Source organism: Macrotis lagotis, chromosome 5, assembly GCF_037893015.1.
Source record: "Macrotis lagotis isolate mMagLag1 chromosome 5, bilby.v1.9.chrom.fasta, whole genome shotgun sequence".
NCBI lineage: Eukaryota > Metazoa > Chordata > Mammalia > Peramelemorphia > Peramelidae > Macrotis > Macrotis lagotis.
The window spans coordinates 254,582,408-254,602,133 of record NC_133662.1 but is presented as its reverse complement, the minus strand read 5'-3'; the positions used below and the strand labels follow the sequence as shown (position 1 = coordinate 254,602,133).

The 19,726-nt window shown below is 48.3% G+C and overlaps 1 protein-coding gene across 1 annotated transcript; it reads right to left on the bottom strand.

Moving 5' to 3' along the window:
* Window positions 1-8,120: 8,120 nt before the first annotated feature.
* Window positions 8,121-18,054, bottom strand: RHBDD2 (rhomboid domain containing 2). Its single transcript, XM_074189447.1, has 4 exons — window positions 17,168-18,054; window positions 15,730-16,137; window positions 10,107-10,257; window positions 8,121-8,872 (listed from the first exon to the last, which is right to left on the bottom strand). The coding sequence occupies exons 1-4, from the start codon at window positions 17,874-17,876 to the stop codon at window positions 8,515-8,517; spliced, it is 1,626 nt and encodes a 541-aa protein (XP_074045548.1). The 5' UTR covers window positions 17,877-18,054; the 3' UTR covers window positions 8,121-8,514.
* Window positions 18,055-19,726: the final 1,672 nt, after the last annotated feature.

The following is a 19,726-nucleotide window of genomic DNA, read 5'->3' as shown; positions in this document are numbered from 1 at the left end:
GATCAGTGTGACTGGAGAGGAAGGGACATGGACTAAAAACAGTCGGGAAGATAAAAATGACAAGATTGGGCAAAGGCATGGAATTGGGTGTGAGTGAGAGTAAAAAGGCAAGGATGATGCATTCTGAGATGGTGAGTCTGAGTTACTGGGAAGGTGGTGGTATCCTGAGCAGGAAGAGGGAAGTCTGGAGGATACAAGGAAAGAGTTAGGGAGGAAGGGAGCAAGATGATGAATTCTGTTTGGGTTATGTTGAATTTGAGATGCTGACTAGTCGCCTAGTTTAAATAACAACCAAAGTGTAACTGGTAATGTGAGTCCTTGCCTAAGGAGAGAGACCAGGTCTGGGAATCATTGACATAGAGATTGCAATGAATCCATGAGAGCTGATGGGATTGTGAGAGACAAAAGGGAGAAGAGGGCCCAGGACAGAGTCTTAGGGGGGTCCCACTGATGGTAAGTCTGATATTGATGAAGAATTAGTAAAGGAGACTGAGAAAGAACTGTCAGATGAGTAGAGAACCCTGATGTCTCATTAAAAAATCAAAGAGGAATTTGGGGTGGGAAAGAGAACAAGAGGGAAGGGGCTTAATAGCTTGGGAGACTTTAGGGTGGTTGGTTTTTGCCTTCTAGGGACTAAGAGTTCTGGTTTTCATTTGACTCAGGATTGCAGGGTCTCTATGGTGTGTGTGTGTGTCTGTGTGTGTGTGTGTGTGTGTATTCATGTGCTTGCACTTTAAATGAAAATAAGCCAAACCAGAGCCTTGAGAACAACAAATAAATAGAAGGATCAAGAGCTTTAGATGATGACAAGAGAACCACAGGAATGGGCAGAGTCAAGAAATGAGGAGTCATAGACCAGTCACATGTCAGCTCACTTGTACCCCACCTGTCCTCAGGAGAAAGCCTGGATTAGTCCTTACACCTACATTTCCAGCTCAAAAAAATGCACCTGTTCTCACTGTCCTCTACCGGCTAAGGAAGGATGGTCACGTGCCTCAGTTTCTAGTTGGGCTAGGTGCTCTGTAAGAACCCTCCCCACTGGAGCATTTGAAGAGTCTTCTGAACTCCTCAGTCCCTAGAACTACCACCTACTGATCCCCTTGCTCATATCATCTTGACCCAATTTCAGGGTCCCAAGATGTTATGTAGGTACCCTAAAGTCCCATAGCACATCCACATTGGGACTGTTGTTATGGTTTCAAATGGCTAGAAGCAGAAGGGGGCAGAGGAGCCCTGATCAGCTGTTTGAGGCTGTTCCTCTATAGAATTCATTTCACAAATCTTTACTGAATCACGAAATGCCAAGAGTTTAAAACATTAGGCTTGAGAGGTTACTCTTTCTGATTCCAGTCAAATACTCCTTTCTATTCTTATCTCCAGGATTGGGTGATTTTTCTTCACTCTGAGATATGTGAAGCTTCATCTAAGCCACAAAGCCCAACAACTCGGGACCCCCACCCCCAGCCTTGACTATTCCCCTAGACTTCCCTGACCCTTTCCTGATGAGATTTTGAGACTTGAATTATAGTTCCTGACTAGGAAATGTTTCTTTTGGATCAGTGCTCTTTCACCTTCCCTCTAATTGTAGGTTCCTAGCATTGGGAAATGGTGTACCCTTCCACCCCCATGAGATTGCCTCTCCCTCCACTCTCAGAAATTGCCATCTATCTGGGGAAAGGAGATGAAGGTTCAGGGAGAGCCCAGGATCTTAGATCCTGACTTGGCTCAGGACTGCCTCTGTGAGCCTGAGCAAGGTCCTTCCATTCTCTGGACCTTGGTGGAGAGTGGATTGACTTTGATGGGGTCAGAAGTCCCTTCCAGCTCTGCCATTCATAAAGTTGACTCCTCCCTCCTCTGTCTTGATAGTCTCCTTCTAAGTACCAAGGACACTCCCCAAGGCTTAGCTTGGGCCCCTTAACATCCTATATTTATTTGCTTTATCTCAGGACTTGAGGTCTCTGTTGTGGCCTCTCTTATTGTTCACCTTGAACTCACTCTTCCCACATCTCTATCTGCCTCCCTCTGGGTATTCCATTGTGACTTCAGACTGCTTGAACTCAGTTTCCCATTTGGGCAACCCCCTCCTCAAGGCCTTTCTCTTAGGATTAAAGGTTAGAGCTAGAAGAAGCTGTAGAGTCAATGAATGAATGAATTTTAAAAACTTTAAGTTCTTGCTACAGATTAGGCCCTGGGCTAGGCCAGGTTACAAATACTATTTAAGCAAGACACTTGCCTTCAAAAACCCAGCATATATAAGGGAGAATATATATTACAAAATACATGCACACAACATATCTACACTCTGTATATGGATACACAGATAGATATGTGGGTACACATACATAGACATATATGGCCAAGAAGGGGTATTTTGGGCAGGCAAGTCCCAGGGATGATGAGTGAAGCATAGGGCAATGGATTGTTATGTCCTTCCTGGGAAAAGTATTATTGATTTGGTTATGGTTCTTACAGTTAGATGTGGGAAGTTGGGGTAAGGAGAGGATCCCCCTCCTGCAATGAGCAAAGAACATGGGCAGAGAGTATCAGACATCTTGGAGGAGGGTCTGGGCTGGTCTAATTATGAAGAATTCTCACCAGTTAGGAGCTGGGGACTCCAAGGCTGGTGTGGGAGAGCCCAGTGGAAGGGATGATGAGGGGGTGGACATAGAGGTGAGATGAATGTAGCAGGCATTTTGTCTAGAGAGAAAGATAACCAATCTTATCATTTTACAAATGAATAAACTGAGGTCCAGAGATAGGAAATGAATTGACCAAGAGGTTGTTGTTAGTCATACCCAATACTTCATGACCCCATTTGGTCAAGGTACTTGAGTACTTGCCATGTCCTTGTCCAGCTCATTTGACAGATGAGGAAACTGAAGTGAGAGGGTGAAGTGACTCACCCAAGGTCACACAACTGAATTTGAACTCAGAACTCTCTGACTCCAGGACCAGCACTCTCTCCAACACTTGGTGGTCCAAAATAGTAAATAATCAAAGTGGTCTTTGAACCCAAGCCCTCTAAATTCCAGGTCCAAGGTTCTTTCCATTAACCTGGACTGCTTCAGTGCTAGGGTGTTTCTCTTTGCACTCTGTGTTCTCCAGTTTGTTCTCCTCAGGCCACACCTCAGGATGCTTCACATTCTTTCTAAACTCCTTCTTTATTCTACCTTATTTCCTCTCCTAGTCCCTGGGTCACAAGGGTGAGGAAGGGAATGTTCCATCTCCTTTTCTGTTTCCCTATTTCCTGCAGTGTGGAGGCCCACAAGAAGGAGGCTCTTAATACTTAGAGGAATGTCCAATGTGAGTCAGAAAGGCCTGGGTTCAAATCCTAACTACCACTGACTCCCTGGATAACCTTGGCTAAGTCCTTGCCTCTCCCAACTTCATCTTCCTCATCTGCAAAATGGAAGCATTGGATTAAATACCTTCCTTCATTCCACAAATACATTAATTGCAACCTTACTCTATGTGAGGCACTTGGGCTAGGCCCTGGGGGAGAAAGATGCCCAAGCTAAGTGATCTCTGACTTCCAGGGGCTTACATTCCTCTGTGGTCACACAACATGCACAGTACAAGGAATACAAACTAGTTTAGAAGGGAAAGAACAACACCAAAGGTGGGGGTCTCTAGAGGCTTCCTGTAGGAAGTAGCACAGATGAGTCCTGAATAATGCCAAGGTGAGGAGGCTAAAGAAGAAAGATGTCAGAAGAGAAGACACCCACAAGTTCATAGATGGCCTGGGATCATGGAGGTGGGATATGGAATGCTAAGTTTGGAATATAGGAATATATGGGCTGAATCAAGAGACTTAAGGGGAATGAGTGAACCCAGTCCAGAAAGGCAGACTTGAATGAGACTGGTAGAATAGTCTGTGTTTTTTCCCTGGAGAACATTGGGAGCCACAGAAGATTCTTGGGCAGAGAAGTGACATACATGGTCAAGTCTATGCTTTAGAGAGATTATTTTAGTTTCTTTTTTAATTTTTAATTTTTTAAAATTTATTTATTAATTTTGAATTTTACCAGTTTCTTAGTCTTTACATTGCTTCCCTGGTATACGGTATATGTTGATCTAAGTTGAATGTGATGAGAAAGAAATCATATCCTTAAGGAAGAAACATAAAGTATAAGACAGCAAGATTACAGAATAAGATAATGGTTGAGAGATTATTTTAGATGGATTGGAGCAGAGATGATACCAGGAGCAGAGAGACCAATTAGTAAGCTCTCACAGTAGTCTAGGAGAAAAGATGATGAGGGGCTGAATTAGGCAGGGTAGCTGTGTGAGTGAAGAAGTGGGGTCAGACTGGAGAGCTGTTGGGGTGGAATTGATGACCTGAATGTGACGGTAGAGAATGAAGAAGAAAGAGCTCAGAATGACTGAAGTGACAGGAACAGTGGTGGTGCCCTCACAAGAAATATGGAAATTTAGCAATTGAGGAGATTTGCTTGTGGGGTGTTGGTGGTGGAGGTGGAGATAAGGGATCCATGTTGAACATGTTGAGTTTGAAATGTTGGAAATATCCAAAAGGCAGTTGGTGATACAGGACTGAGGTTCAGGAGAAAGATGAGGGCTGAATATATAGATAAGAGAATCATCTCCTTAGATCTTAGAGAGACACCCCTTCATTTGCCTTCCCTTCTCCTTTCCTTTTTCCTTCCCTTCCCCTTCCCCTTTTTCTACCTTTCTCTACCCTTCCTTTCCCTCTTTCCTTCTTTATCCCTTCATGTCCTATCTCCCTTCCCTTCCTTTCTTTTTTCCCTTCATTTTCCTTCCCTTTCCTTCCTTTCCCTCCTTTTTGCTATCCCTTCCCTTTCCCCTCTCCTCTTGAGCAGATGAGTAGGATAGTTTAGAGGGGAGAGAGAAGAGACTAGAAGCCAGAATCCCGACTGGCAGGCTATTGAACTCCTCAGTGGTTTTCCACAGGAGGACTCTACCCCAACCTGAGGGTTGGCCCCTGAGTAGTCTCGTGTCCTTAGGCCACCTGGTGTACCCCTGGCTGCAGATGCTATTGCTGTTTCATGGAGGTCCTGAGTGGAGCCTGTCTGCTACTGCTGGTGACTGTCCTCATCACCCTACTCAGGTATTTGCTAGGTAAGATGCCTAGCAGGGCTATGTGAGGAATGTCAAGGAAAAGAGGAAGGGGGCTAACCCTAGAGCCAAAAATGTGGGAAAGGTTCTTGAACCCTCAGTGGCCCTCTGGGTGGATCTGATGACAGCATGGAAGGTCAATATTTGGACATGAGAATTCAGTGTTGGGGATGGGGCTTTAGTCTCTGTGGTTGGGAGTCTAATACCTAGGAGAGTCTTATGGATGGGGGTCTCACAGAGATAGTGGCGTGGTCCCCAGAAAGAGAACTCCCTCAGAGGATAAAACAGCATGAGTGGGGACCAGATGGGCTAAAACCCATTATTTGGGCTCCCTTTGACCTTGTGGGTATAAGCCCTCAGGACAGATCCCTTTGCCTAGCCTCTTTGACCAAAGCCTTGTGGTTTCTTTCAGAGTTTCCTGCCATCATGAAGGGATTTGTCATTCTCCAAAGTGCCAACACCACCTCTATCCCCTAGGGAATCCTGAGCCAGAAGGGGAACCCAGGCAGGTCTGTCTCTGGATCTGGAGTCCTCCACCAGAAGCCTTTCTCCCTCAGTACACAGTAGGATCACAGCGGGGCTAGACACCCCTGACAGAGATGCTGGTGCCACTGACCAGCCTAAGTCCCTGGCCTTTGCCATTCACATGTGCCTAACCTGTGGTACAATGACATGAATATTGGAGTTTGAGGACCTGGCATAGTGTGAGTATGCTGTGGGTTCAAAAACAGTTTCTGCCTTCAGGGAGCCCTTGCCCTAGTGGCAGAAGACACAGTGCTGACACATAATAGGGGTTTAATAAGTGTTTATAATTGGTTAATGGCCTCTGCTCTCAGGAAGCTCCTGGTTTGATGGGGAAAGTTACTAAAAGACACAAATTAGACAAGAAACCTAAACATGAACACAGTCTTCTGTTTGTGTTGAGGCAAAATGGTCTAGGAGCCAAAGGTAGAATGAGGGAGAGAAGAATGTCCAAAGGCCAGTCTTCAGATGATGCCAAAGCCCTAATTTTGAGCAGTGGCCTCCCTCTAGAGGGCACTCCCTGTACTACACCTTGGGAATTGCCCGTGGTCATGAAAGAAGTTGGCCATGGCCAATGCCACTATGGCAGTCTTGCCCATTTCCTCAAAGCTTTCAACCTGGACAGCTGATCCTGGTAGACTTCAGGGCTGGATGAGCAAAGCCTTTTTCCTATATTGATCCCAAGGGTTGGTCCAAGCAGCAAGCTTTCTCACAAACACAAACCTAAGCCATTGTGCCCTCTTCCTTGTGTTCTCTGTGAACCTGCTTTTCTGAGAAATCAGTGGCAGAGGTAGATGAGGTCAAGGCGAGACCTGAGTCTCAAAGCAATACTCCTCTTGTTTCAGGGCAGGGAGGGTTGACGGGAGAGAAGCTGAGAAGGAATGCTAGTCCTTTGGTCAAAGTCATTCATCCCTAATGATTCTGGCAAACTCCCACTGGTCAACTGAGGAAAGACAAAAATGGTAAACACCAGAGGGTCTGTGTAGACAGGCATACTCATTGGCCCAACTGTGGAAACTTTGTAATTATAACGGGCAGCACTGACAGGTAGTCCCTTCTGGTCACTGAACCCAGATGTCTCTGGAGAAGGTGAGGCTGGTGACTTTAGCACTGCCCCCCCCCAAATCCAATTCCCATCTTGGCATCACCTCCCCGACGGCATGGTCATCTTCAAGAATGAAGGACAAATATCACTTTGGCACTGGCAAAGACGTAAATGCAATGTGAATGAGGCTGACTGACCAAAGGCAAAATAAATAGTGGCATTTGAATGTGATGGAACATTGTCAAAATGAGAAATCTGAAAAATGTGGAGAATTGGACAGACTTTTTTTGAGAGCTTAGTAATCAGAACAAGGAGAACAATGTTATGTCATATCCACAATATTGTCAAAGAAACCAGTGCTGAAGGACTTCACAAGTGTGACCCATGCTGTGTTGAAACCCAAGGCTGGGAACTGGTGCTGGGAGGCAAACCTAAGCTTCTTAGCAGAAAGAATGAAGAGATATTTCACAAGCAACCAAAGGATTCCGATATGTTCCCTTGTATTTGTTTCAAAGGAGGATGCTTCTGGAAGGAAATGAGCATATGACAAGGATGTTGTTTAAAAAGCAGCAATAAAACAAAGGAAAAGTTTCATTTCTTTCAATTGAATCTAATAAAATCTTGTTTGCTGCACCCAAAGATGCCTAGTCATTTCTCTTCGTGCTCCCCCTTGGTTATGTTAGGGGTATGAAGGGGACACTTCTTTCAGTCTGTTTTTCCCTTGGAATGATCTATTTCTCTACAGGACCCTCCCAACCCCTGCTAATTTCTGGAGAGTGGTCCTTTTGTAGGGCTCTGGTCTTTCCTCTGTTCCAGGGGGATATGACTTCAGACTCCACTAGGTCACCATCATCTCCCATTCCTCTCTCCATCTATATAGTCACCAGTACGAAAAGAATCCAGATGGGGTGACAAGGAACCCACCCCGGCTCACCCGGCTTGAATCAAGTCAGCCCAGAGAATCAAAAGCTATTTTTTCCAAAAGGTCCAGCCAGAAGGCCCTGGATAGTACATTCTGGTAGACCAGGAGCACAGACCCTGCAGTTTGATGGGGAAAGAAGCCCCTGCCTCCTTTGGCAGATGTCACAGGCTCCACTAACACCCTGCAACCCTGAGAAGTTTGCAGTGCCCGATCTCCACCTCCCTCCTCCAACCCTGAAGACTTCCTCTCTAGATGAGAGTAAATGTCTGAATTATTCCAAGAAAAGTGCTCTAACTATCCCCCTGCTATTCCCAGTCTCTCCCTGAAGATAAAACTGGCAAAGCCTTGAACAGAGAGCAGCTCCCTTCTTAGGAGTGGCCACATAATGTGTAGCAATGGTTCTGGTAACAACGGATAACTAGAATAAAAGAAGGCAGTGGGTGTTGGTCCAGCCCGTGGCGGCCTCCACTCCCTAAGCCCACTGACCATGCAAGTCTCCCGCCAATTAAAAAATAAAACAAGTAACAAGTACCTGTGTTGGATCTTTATATAGTTTTAATAAAAAATAATTAACACAGTACACTGGTCCAAACTCCCAGGGATCATGCTTTACTAGAAAATTTCTGCTGACCTAGCTCCTTAGCTCTGGGCCAGTCAAGGTTGGGAGAACATGGTATGATGGGCTGAGCAATGAAGGGCAAAGGTGTACACACACACACACACACACACACACACACACACACACACACACACAAATGAGCTATTACACAAAACATCAAAGAGAAGAGCTCAAGAGAAACAACCAGGGGCCACACAGGAGTTTGAGCCCAGAAGGGACAGGTGGCTGTGGTGGCTTCACCCACGCAGTCTACTTGTGGCCCAGGCAAGGACTCAGATGTGGTGAGTCGAGGCCGCTCTCCTTGAGAGTCCGTCATTGCCTCTGGACCCTTGACCCCTCCGTGGGCGCTGAGGCTGTGCTGTGGCCCAGGGTCGGCTGCCCTGGCCCTTGGCAGACTGGAGGTTGTGGCGGGCAGCTCCCCTGGGAAGGGCAGGAGACAGCGGAGTACAAGTTAGAGGAGGCAGGCGCAGTGCCCAAGGGGCTCTGTACATAAAACTGGCCAGAAGCTGGCTGGTAGGGAGGTGGGGCAGGTGGGCTCCTAGGATCATGGTTAGGCCAGGGTCCCAATCTCTGGGTGTTGTCATGTTGCTGCATCTGAATGACCTGGAGGGTCGGCATGGGGTAAGAATGATAACTCTGTGTAGGGTAGGATCCTGGCACTGGATTAATCCTAAAATGGGCCAAGAGAAAGAAGGAGTCATTACATTTGACAGTGATAAGTACAAACAGCTCCAAAAAGAAAAGGGAAAAAAAGCCCCTGGGCACCAGGATATCCATTTAGGGTTAATCCACATGCACATATACATACATACATATAGACCGTCAGTACCCAAGGGCTTTTAGAGAAATATATAGGCATAGATATGCATAAATATCTATATCTATATGTTTTGCTGAATAGAGTTTGACAATCATTTTTACTGCCTACTCCTCATTGCCAAATGTAGAGAATGGGCAGTCTCCAGAAGAGGGGCGAGGGGCTTGCCTGAGGTCCCATGACAACAGCAAGTCGTTGGCTTTGGGGTCTGTGATTAAGCAGAGAAGCCCGGATACCTCTCGAGGGTCAAAGAGAAGACCATTTGGAGGCTTAAGCTCCTCCTGTGCAGAAGTGTCCAATGGTGGGAGGAGGAGCAACTCCCAACTTAACTGGAGCTGGCCGTTTTAACCAGCTCCTCCCTCCAGGCCCATTCCTAGAATTAGGAACCAGAAGGAAAACAGACAAGTTTGCTCTGCTTCTCTTTTTCTCCTCCCCAGCTGTCACAGGGAGAGGCTCTCCTGGTCTCCATCCAGGAGAGGACTCCAGGGATGAGGAGTCCTAGCTCCACTAGCTTACTGTGCACCCCAAAGAGGCCCATCATAGTGGACTTAAGAGATCAGGGTCACTCCCACTGGGCTCTTTGGGTAGGATTTGAAAAGAGGGATGTTGCTGGGGAAAGACAGAAGAAAAGTTCCCCACATAGTCCAGCCTACTAGAGAGGGTCAAAGCAGGGAACAAAGAGTTATGCAGAAAGCAGTGTCCCTTCTCCCCACCTTGTGGTATTCCAGTGCTAACCCACTCACCTGCCTTGAACCCCACTTCTGTTGGTTCTCCTCCTCAGGGCCACATGTGGCCCAACCCATATGAAGGGGCTAGAGGCGGCGCCAGAGGAAGCAGATGAGTCACAAACCTCATCCTGGCCTCTTCCTGCTTGGGCCACCTTAGGATTTGCTTCATATTGCACTCAAACATTTCTGCAATCTCCCTACCTCCCACCTTTTGTCCCAGTGCCTTCAAAAACTACAACACCTCTGCCCAGGTTCCGAAGTGCCCAGTCCCAGAGCTAGGCCCCACATTCCCCTTAGCCAGGGACCTCATGTGACCCCTAGAGTACCTCTAGGAGTTTACAGGAATGTCCGCTACTTACTTCCGGGTCTGGATGGCTCTTCTCTCAACTGAAGATCCTGAGACATAGTTGAGCACTGTGGCCCGCCTCAACAGACTGAAGGGAAACTTCTGATCTAGCTTCAGGGCAACTGATTCTGAGAGATCCAGGCAGGAACAGTAACCAAGACCATCTGAAGCAGCGGGTTAAGAATAGTGGAAGCTTCTAGTGGAGATCCCTAAATATCCCTCCCAGGATAATCACACTGAAGTCAGTGTTTTCAAGTTTATTGAAAAAGCAGAGGGAAGGCTAGGCTAGACTGGGTTTGAAATCACCAAGACCCAGGGGTCAGATTCCACCTGTTACTGTCCCATCCCCTGCAGCCTTGGGTAGTTCTCTAAGACTGACTGACCACATGGTGGACCTATGAGTGGCTCACAATGGACCGATGTTTCTGGGCTCCATTACCCCCTCATCAGATCCTATCATGAAGCCAACATTAGGTGAAAGAACAGCCTCTGTTAGCAGTACAAGTGGAGCAGGAAATCATCCTCTCCTTTCTAAAGGGCTCTGCAACCCTTCTCTCTTAAAATGCTACAGAACCCACCTCCTCTGGCTGCTGGCCAGGGAGGAGCTCCTTTAAACCTACACCCAGTCAACAAGATGCTGTGATCCCACTCAGCTGCCTGTCCCTGACCCAACCTGGGGTTGTATCATCCATCTCAACTGGCAGAAAATCACTTCTCTAAAACATCGTCATGATTGAAGACTTGGATCACTGCTAGAAGAGTGGGAGAGAGATCAATAGAATGAAATACAGTATTGGCTGTTTAAGTGAGAGCTGAACATGTACTTAGAAGGTCTGGGCTGGATTCCCTGAGTGGGGTGATCCTGCGGAGGCCATTCCCTCCTCTGGGCCTCAGTTTCCCCAACCAGAAATGAGACCATCTCCAAACTTCCTTCCTTCTACACCTCTGGGCTGGATCACAGGAGAGGAAGGTGTCCAGGCCATGCTGCTGCCCAGCTGTAACAAGGTAGAGAGACTGGGGGCGATCAGAAAACGTATGTAGACACTATTAAGTAAAATTTCATGGCAGGGAATGAGGACAATCCCCTGTCTCAGAATGTAGGTGGTCCCCCCAAACTGTCCTTGGGATCTCTCCTTATCACCCTCAATCATCTCCTTTCATTCCATTAGCTTCAACTATGACCTCCATGCAGACGTTCCCCAACTGGCACCCCTGCATCACTCTCTCCCTTATCGCATAACCCATAGCCTAACCTTGGCAACGGACATCTCCCTCCACCATGCCCCACAGCCTGATCTCCCTCACCATTCTCCTGAGCTAGGGAGGGCTGGCCTCCTCCTCTGCCCCAGAACATTCCAAGCTTTCTAAATTCCCATTGAAGCCCCCTTCACTTGAACCTTCCCCCCTTCTCACCTGATCTATTACAAGGCACCTAAATGGTTTCTCCCTAAACATGAAGATTAGCACAATCTTTAAAAAATTTTTTTACTAAACGTTTAAGGGACAGCTAGGTGGTGCGGTGGATAGAGCACCGGCCCTGGAGTCAGGAGGACCTGAGTTCAAATCAAGCCACAGACACTTAATAACTGCTTAGCTGTGTGACCTTGGGCAAGTCACTCAATTCCACTGCCTTAAATTAAAAAAAAAATTTAAAGTTTGATAAACACAAAGCACAGAAAGAGGAGGCCTGCATGTATCAGTTCCATAGTTTTTTAAAAAGTATGCATTACATTTAACATGGCAGCTCCAACAGTACCGTCTGCCTGTGTACCCGTTTCCTTCTGTATATTTTAAAATGTTTTATTGATGGAGAGTAAATTTTCCAATGATTTTCTCTATCCATCAATATGCATCAGCTCTTTCCAATTACCTTTGAAATAGTCCCTAAAGGCTCAGCATTGCAGGCCTTCTTCAAAGGTCTCCAGGCTTCATGCCCCCTTCCCTTCAGGACTCACCCCTTCCTGCCAAATCTTCAGCTTACCCTACTGTCCTTGCCCTTGTCTTGACTTTCCCACTTACACAATCTCCCACACTTGCATGCATGTACACATCTCCCTCTCTCTTATTCAAAGGCCTTCTCCTTCAGTGTATGCTTTCTCTGATCTCTCCTCTCTCTTTCTAAAATTTTTTTTAAAATTTTTTCTTAAGGCAATGGGGTTAAATGACTTGCCCAAGGTCCTGCAGCTAGGCAATTATTAAGTGTCTGAGGCCAGATTTGAATTCAGGTCCTCCTGACTCCAGGGCCAGTGCTCTATCCACTGTACCACCTAGCTGCCCCTAGATCTCTCCTTCCTCAAATCTCTCAGAATGCCATTTCTCTCCCCCACATCCTCTGAACAGGGCCTAGACCTGTGATTTCACTGGGATGGGGTGCTTTCAGCTGAAGAATACACTTAGGAGCTTCTCTGTAACTCGTCATCTGAGAGTATTGGGAGTTATTGGTGAATCCCACACCCAGGGCCCATAGGCAGCATGTCAGAGCTCTGACTGGAAACCAGGACCTGCTGGCTCTAGGCTGCCTTCAAGTCACTGGACCACACTATTTATGTTCTAACTTGTATTAAAATGATTTGTGTATGTCCCCCCAACTAGATTCTAAATTTACATTCTTAATTTTAACCTCCCCCAACTCTGAGGGATAGAGAGCAGGGGAGAGATGAGCTAGACTGGCACAAGGGTACAGCTACTAGCTGAATCTGATGTTGCCCCCCAACCAACAAGCTCACAGATAAAAAGCCCCATGGTAGCATAAGAGCAACCTCTAGTACAAGAAGGAAGAGTGATCACAAGTATTTTGTGCCCAGCCCTCTTCTCTTTCCCCATTTATTATTCACGTCAAGGTGTAAACTATCAATTAGTTGGGCCTTATAACCTAAAGAACAGATCTCAAACCTTTGGTCTCAAGGACCCTTTGCACTCTTTAAAAATTACTGATGACCTCCAAATAACTTTTATGTGAATTATACCTAATGATCTTTATCAAATTAGTAACCAAAACATTTCCACATGATTATGACCTTAGGACTGCAAGGGTCCTTACCATACCAAGAGAGAGAATGACAGGACTTAATAGAACACATTCCCAAGAAATCCTTTTTTTATAGAGGAAAATTAAAGACCCCTGTAGGCAGGGGAACATCCTAAAAGACAAGAGTGGGAGAGATTTAGTCAATTTGGTTGGTTAAAGAGGCTTCCTAGAGGGGAAAGGATGCCTGTCTACTCTGTCCTTGAGTAAGTGATAAGCTTTGAAGAACTCTATTGAGAGGGAAAGGCCGAGGAAGATCCCATCCCTTCCCTCTCCTCAGGCAGGCTGCCTACACAATGCCATTCTCTTGCAAATAACATCCTCCACCCTTTCAGCTTATAAATACAATACACCCTTCTCCTCCATCTTTCAAAAATACTCCCTTGACCCCACTACCCTTTCAAGCTATTATTCCCTCTGTCTTTCTGTTCAGTCAAATGCTTAGAAAAAAAAGTAGACTAGTTTTTTCTTGCTCTTTTCTCATTCACTTCCAGATCCTTTGAAAGGTTGTTCCCACCCTTCCCTTAAGTCAATTTGCTCTAGCCAAGGTTACCCACAATTTCTTCCCAGCTTTTTCTCAGGCTTAATCTTTCTTGACCTTTCCGCAGCTTCTGACACTGCTGCCTCTCCTCTCCCTCTCAAACATACTCCCCTGAGTTTTGGGGAAACTGCTTTCTCTGACTACTCCTTCCCTTTCTTCTTTCTTGGATCATCATTTGGATCTCAGTCCCTAACTGAAGGTGGGAGCAAGGCTTTGTCCTGGGTCCTCCCCTCTCTTCCACCTCTCTCCCTCTCTCTCTCTCTCACACTACTTTGTCATTTTGTCAGTTCCCATGGATTCAATTATCATCTCCCTGGAAAAGACCTTTAGATCTAGACAGCCAGTTCTTTACACATGTTTTGGTACTGCATGTTCCAGAAGACCTGCAAACTAAACTGCACGTGTCCAAAACAGAACTCATTTGAACTTCACTAACTTCTGCTGAATGTCACCATCCTTGCTGGCTTTGAAATTTCAGTACCATCTTCAATTCTGTCTTCTTCCCAATTCACATCCAACCATTTGCCAAATCTGATCCATTTTCTCTGCTGTCCTTCTATTTCCAATCACACAGCTACCACCCCAATTCAGACTACTCCTCACCTTTCATTTGGACTGTCTGAATAGCCTCCTACTGTTCTACCTGCATTCAGTCTCTCTCTTTTGCAATCTACACTGCTCATCCAAGGAAATCTCAATATTCTTCCTCAAATAACCCAACTTCCCAAATCAACTAGCATGCATTTTCCATGACCTATTCCTCCTACCATGGCTACAAAGAGTGGGTAGTCCACACCCACAAACGTTCCACACCCACGTACATGAGCTCCCTTAATCTATTGAAGTTGTTATTCCATTTCTCTCCCCCTCAACTCAAAATCCTGTTATTTGGTCTTCACAACGTTTTCAGTTCTTCCCAGGCACAAGCCTGGGCTCCACCTTCTCTTCCCCACCCTAACCCTGGGTTATCTGGAGTACAGGACAAAGTCCTAGGCCTCTCTATCCTAACCAAAATCTTGTCCTGCTAAACCCCGGTCTCTTTGGCTCCTCCTCACATGGCCCCATAGGAACCAAGTTGGAGAAATCAACACAGCACAAACTGGGTCCACTACACATTGATGCTACCTGATGTGAACCAGGCAATCTTTTATACCTCCCTGACCAGCTCACTATCCCCCTCACTACAGTGGTTTTCCAAATCCTTATATCCCTCCTCAAACCTTCCACAGTTCTACATGTCTCCCACCACTAGCACCAATCCTTGTCATGATCCCACCTTCTATCCCCATCTTCTCTAGATCATCCCTTCCATCATTTCACTCTAATCTTCAATCACTCCCTGACTGCTAGTTGCTTCTCCACTGCCTACACACACACACTCAAGCCTCTGCTATCCTTGAAAAACCCAATCCCTTCTTTTTGTGGCCATCTACAGTAAGTGCCTCTATTTCCTTCCCTCTCATTCTCTTTATAACTCTCTGAATTCTGATCTTATTATTCCTCTTTCTACTTTTTCTCATCACTACTCTTTCCAAAGTTACCACCAGTCTCTTAATTGAATCTAATTTGTCAATGCTTAGCCTTGACCTCTGATGCTCTCATCTCTGAAGAAGACATCATTCCCTCCCAATTCTTCCCTCTCCTCCTTTAGGGTCTCCTTTCTTGAATCTTTGTCCAAGTCCTGCCAACTAACCTGGAATGTCCCCAGGGCTCTGTCCTGGGAGGCAGCTTCTCCTCCCAACTGTGTGACCAATCCAGCTTACAGACAGACAGGGAAGAATTTCCTTCCAAGTTCTCAAGATGCTTCCTCAGGTCTGTCTCACAACTTTCCCCTTACTATTAGTCACCTTCATCGATTCCCCATAGAGCAAGAAGAAAGAAGACAAATTTCTGTCTTCCAGATGGGGAAAAGATGTCTTAAAGAAGCTCAGGGAACTCCCTTCAGATTGCATACTAAATGTCTAATAGCAAACCCAGGTCACTCTCTCCCAATCCATGGTTCTATCATTGCTCTCCCTACCAAGTCTGTCATTTACCACTTTTTACTAAGCCCACCTTTTATAAGGATACAGATAAAGCCAATGAAGAGTCCACAGATGTTGCTGAGGAAAGAAGTTTGGGGAATGAACCAGGAGGCAAATAGCAGGAGCCACGGTATCACTGAAGCAGAGACAGGGACCCCAAAGAATAAAGTTCTTCTCATTCTAGTTCGGATGGAGCTGACACCCAGCATGGCAAAAGCCACTGGAGTAAAACCCCTGGGGTCTTCTACTCCTCCAAAGCCAGCCAGAGCCCAGAGAGTCTCCAGCAGGACGAAGAGAAGGGCAGAAAAGAAAGCGAAGACCAAGGTGAAGAAGCTGTGGCGCACAGTGCCCACACTCTTCTCAAAGCTGCCAGCAAAGCGCCAGATGATGACGAGGCCAGAGAGCAAGGAGAGGGGGTGCTCATAGACCAAAATGTAGGTTATCAGCCTGTAAACTGAGAAGGCGATTGGTTTAGGAAGAAGGAAGAAAAGGGCAGGGTCATCTGGAAGGGGGTGAGCCAGGGTAAAGCCCACCAAGGAAGGGAGGAGGGGGAATAAGGATAATCAAGAATCAAGGCCAAGGACCCAACTGTGACTGAAGACTGAAGGCAGGGGCAGGCCAGTTCTAAGTCCTCCTCTGTCCTGGACTTAGCCAAGCCTCATCTCTAAGTGCCTCAGCAACCTCAAATGAGGTACCCCACATTTTGAGCACAACTCTGAATTTGCAATATGCTTTACCTCTTTTTTTTCTTACAGTTTTGATGCTGACCTACCTCCCGTAATTAATTATGATTGCTTCAGGGTCTACTGAAGGGGGTGTGTGTGTGTGTGTGTGTGTGTGTGTGTGTGTGTGTGTCTTAACCCCTTGTATGCCGGTCTCCTCAGTTGAGGTTATTCTGATCTCTTATCACATTTTGGCTGTTTAAAAAAGGGGGGAAAAAATGACCTTAAGCCACGTGGCAGCTCTCAAGGCTGGAGAAAAATATTTATGAACAATCCAGAAGGGACTATTATACATCTTCCTTCTTGGTCCAGTCTTGCAAATGTCCACTGGCCTTGCTAGGGCAAGGCCTCATGTGGAGAAGGAATAGCAAATCATCTCCTTGGAAAGCCTGAGAGGGAGACCTTAAAATCCACTTTGATTCCCTCCAATAATCGGGGGGGGGGGTGTCTTTAAGACACAACTCTAGCTCCCCCCCATCTCCGGAAGGTGTGAATAGTAAACAGGAAAAAGGCAGAAAGGCTCCGGAATGCGGCAGGCAGGCCCGGCCAGGCCCGAGGGATGGAGCAGCGGCGCCCCCTCCTTCAGGCCCTCGGGGCTGGCGGGGGCCGGAATGCGCGGGCTTCCTGGGGAGGCTTGGGGTGCCCCGGCGGGCCGCGGGGAGGGGGCAGAGCAGAGTGGGGGGCGGGGCGGGGGGTGCAGGAGGGGGAGGGGCGCAGGCGGGGGCGCGGGTGGCCGGCCCCGCCGGGCCCGCAGCGGCTCACCTTCCCAGTCGCGCCGCAGGGCCGCCGGCCGCAGGGCTAGGCCCGAGGGGGGCAGCGGCCCCTCGGGCTCCCCGGGCGGCGGCGGCGGCGGCGGCAGCAGCAGTCGGGGCCCGGACACGAGCAGCGACAGCAGCGCCGTGAGGAAGGAGGCGGACGGCACCTCGGGGCACCGGCCTCCCCCGGCCGCCGCCGCCGCCGCCCCCGCCGCCATTCTCCCGGAGCTCGCGCCGCGGCCACTTCCGCCCTCGGCGCCCAGGCTCCGGCTCCGCTTCCGGGCAGCCGAGCGGTTGCCCTGGCGACCGGGGTGGGGCAGGCCCCCGAGGCCCCGCCCCCTGGGGCCCGGAGCGACGCGCGCGAGGCAGGCCGGGACTGCTTCGGCGAGCCTTCGCCCGACTGGCGCAGTCTGATGCGCACGCGCAGGGCTAGGTCGGGGCCGGGACCGGTGGCGTCTAAGGGAGCTGGTGCGCCTGCGCGAGGGCGGGGCTGGGGCGCCTAGGGGCGCGCTGCGGCCTCCTCCCGGCTCTTGGTGCGCCTGCGCCCGCTGCCCCTCCGGGGCCGGGAGTGGGCCCGGGCGTGAAGCTGCCCTCTTGGCCCCCTGGGGCCGGGGCTCCGAGGGGGCTGTGGTGATGAGGCCCCCCTCCGCCGACCCCCACGTGGCAGCATCGGCTAAGCGCCTGCTGTGTGCAGGGGAGAAGCGCCCCGGGAGCATGAGCCGGGCCGCCGAGCTGGGGGGCAGCCGAGGCTCCGGTGGGGGAGGGGCGTGCCAGGACAAGCACGTGGTGAGGGGGCGCGGGCCAAGTCCCGGCCTCGCCCTCGGGCCAGTGCCCAGATAGGAATCACGCCCTGGGTTGTGGGTGCGAGGAAGGCAGGGCGCACGGCGTCTATTGTCTGAGGTCACATTCGAACTCGGCTTCTCCCCACTCCAAGCAGCCGATTGGATCCGAGAGGGGGCTTGGAATTGTCCGAAAAGGGAAGGTTCAAGGTCAGGTACGCCCCTCCCCCAACGAAGGCTGCACGTTTCTCCAGGCATGAAGAGAAAGCCCTTGAGTCCATTCTTGAGAAGGGCACCTCCGCCCAGCCGCACGGCAGAAGCAGTGCAGGTGATTCCTGATGCGACCCCCCACCGACCATCCTCTCTAATTAAGAACGGGGTCTTCACAGTCCAAGCCCATAGGCTAATTCAAAGAAAAGCACAGAATTCAAACAGAGACGTGCGCCTCTTCCAGCCCTGAGGGATGCATGGACATCTGGACTCAGAAGATAGGAGCAAGGTCCGTCTGCGCTTTACAGCTCCGTCCTGGTCACATCCACCCATGTACCAGGAGTTGCTTGTGGGGAGAAGGGGCAGAAGAGACACATCCCATAGCTCAGCTTATTCTACTCTATAATATTCCCCTGAAGAAATATCAGACTTTGTCCCATTCAGGATCATGATCTTGCCAGCCGAATCCAATCGCCAAAACCAATTAGGAAACCCACTGTCATGGAAGGGAAAAATGAGGCGGGTCTGAACAATGAGTAGAGTGAGGAGGGTCCCAGGGGAGGGGTGAGGCAGGGATAGACCCTTGGGATGAGGGAGATGAGGGGACTGCAGTAATGCTAGGATCAGGAACACCAGGGAAAGGGGGGTCTTAGAAGGAGGAGAGTTTGAGGAAAGTTCCGTTTAGACTTATGACTGTTACATCCAGCAAATGTCTTCTAGGTGATCTGGAGCTAGCTCAGGGGAGAAGAGGGCTGTCTGGATGGATAAAGGAGGTAGTTGCTACAGGTGATGGTGAAACCCACGGGACCTGATAGAGCTCCCAAGGGACAGCTTAAAGGGAGCAGAGATCAGGGCTCAGGAGGCAGGATGTGACCATGATCTAGCAAAAGAGACCCAAGAGTGGCTGGACAGTAAGAGAGTATTGGAGAAAAACTATCAGCTCCTCCCCCAGGTTATTCACTCTTCTTTATAGAGGTGGGATAGTGGAGAACTTCCCAGACCTTGAGTTAGGAAGACTTGAGATCCAAAAGGACTTCAGACATCTGCCAGACACATCTTTGACAGATCACATAACCTCTGCTTGCCTCAGTTTCTTCATCTTAAATACACTTTACACATTACTCACACATTTGTTAAATACTTGCTCTATACAGACATGGGGTCCCTGCAAGTGATTCACAAACCTTAAAGTAAATGATATTTTACTACCATCACTACTACTACTACTACTACTACCACCACTACCACCACCACTGCCATTCTACCACCAACACTACTGCTATGGCAATTAGTGTGCTACTACTACTACTACTACTATTGCTGTTGCTACTCCAAATCCTCCTACTGCTACTGCCATTACTATTTCTACTGCTATTATTTCATTACAATTCTGTTTATTTTCTTTTTTCTTTTTTTTTTAGATTTTTTTTTTTTGCAAGGCAATGGGGTTAAGTGGCTTGCCCAAGGCCACACAGCTACTGAATTATTAAGTGTCTGAGACCTGATTTTTTACCCAGGTACTCATGACTCCAGGGCCAGTGCTTTATCCACTGCGCCACCTAGCGGCCCCTGGAGGT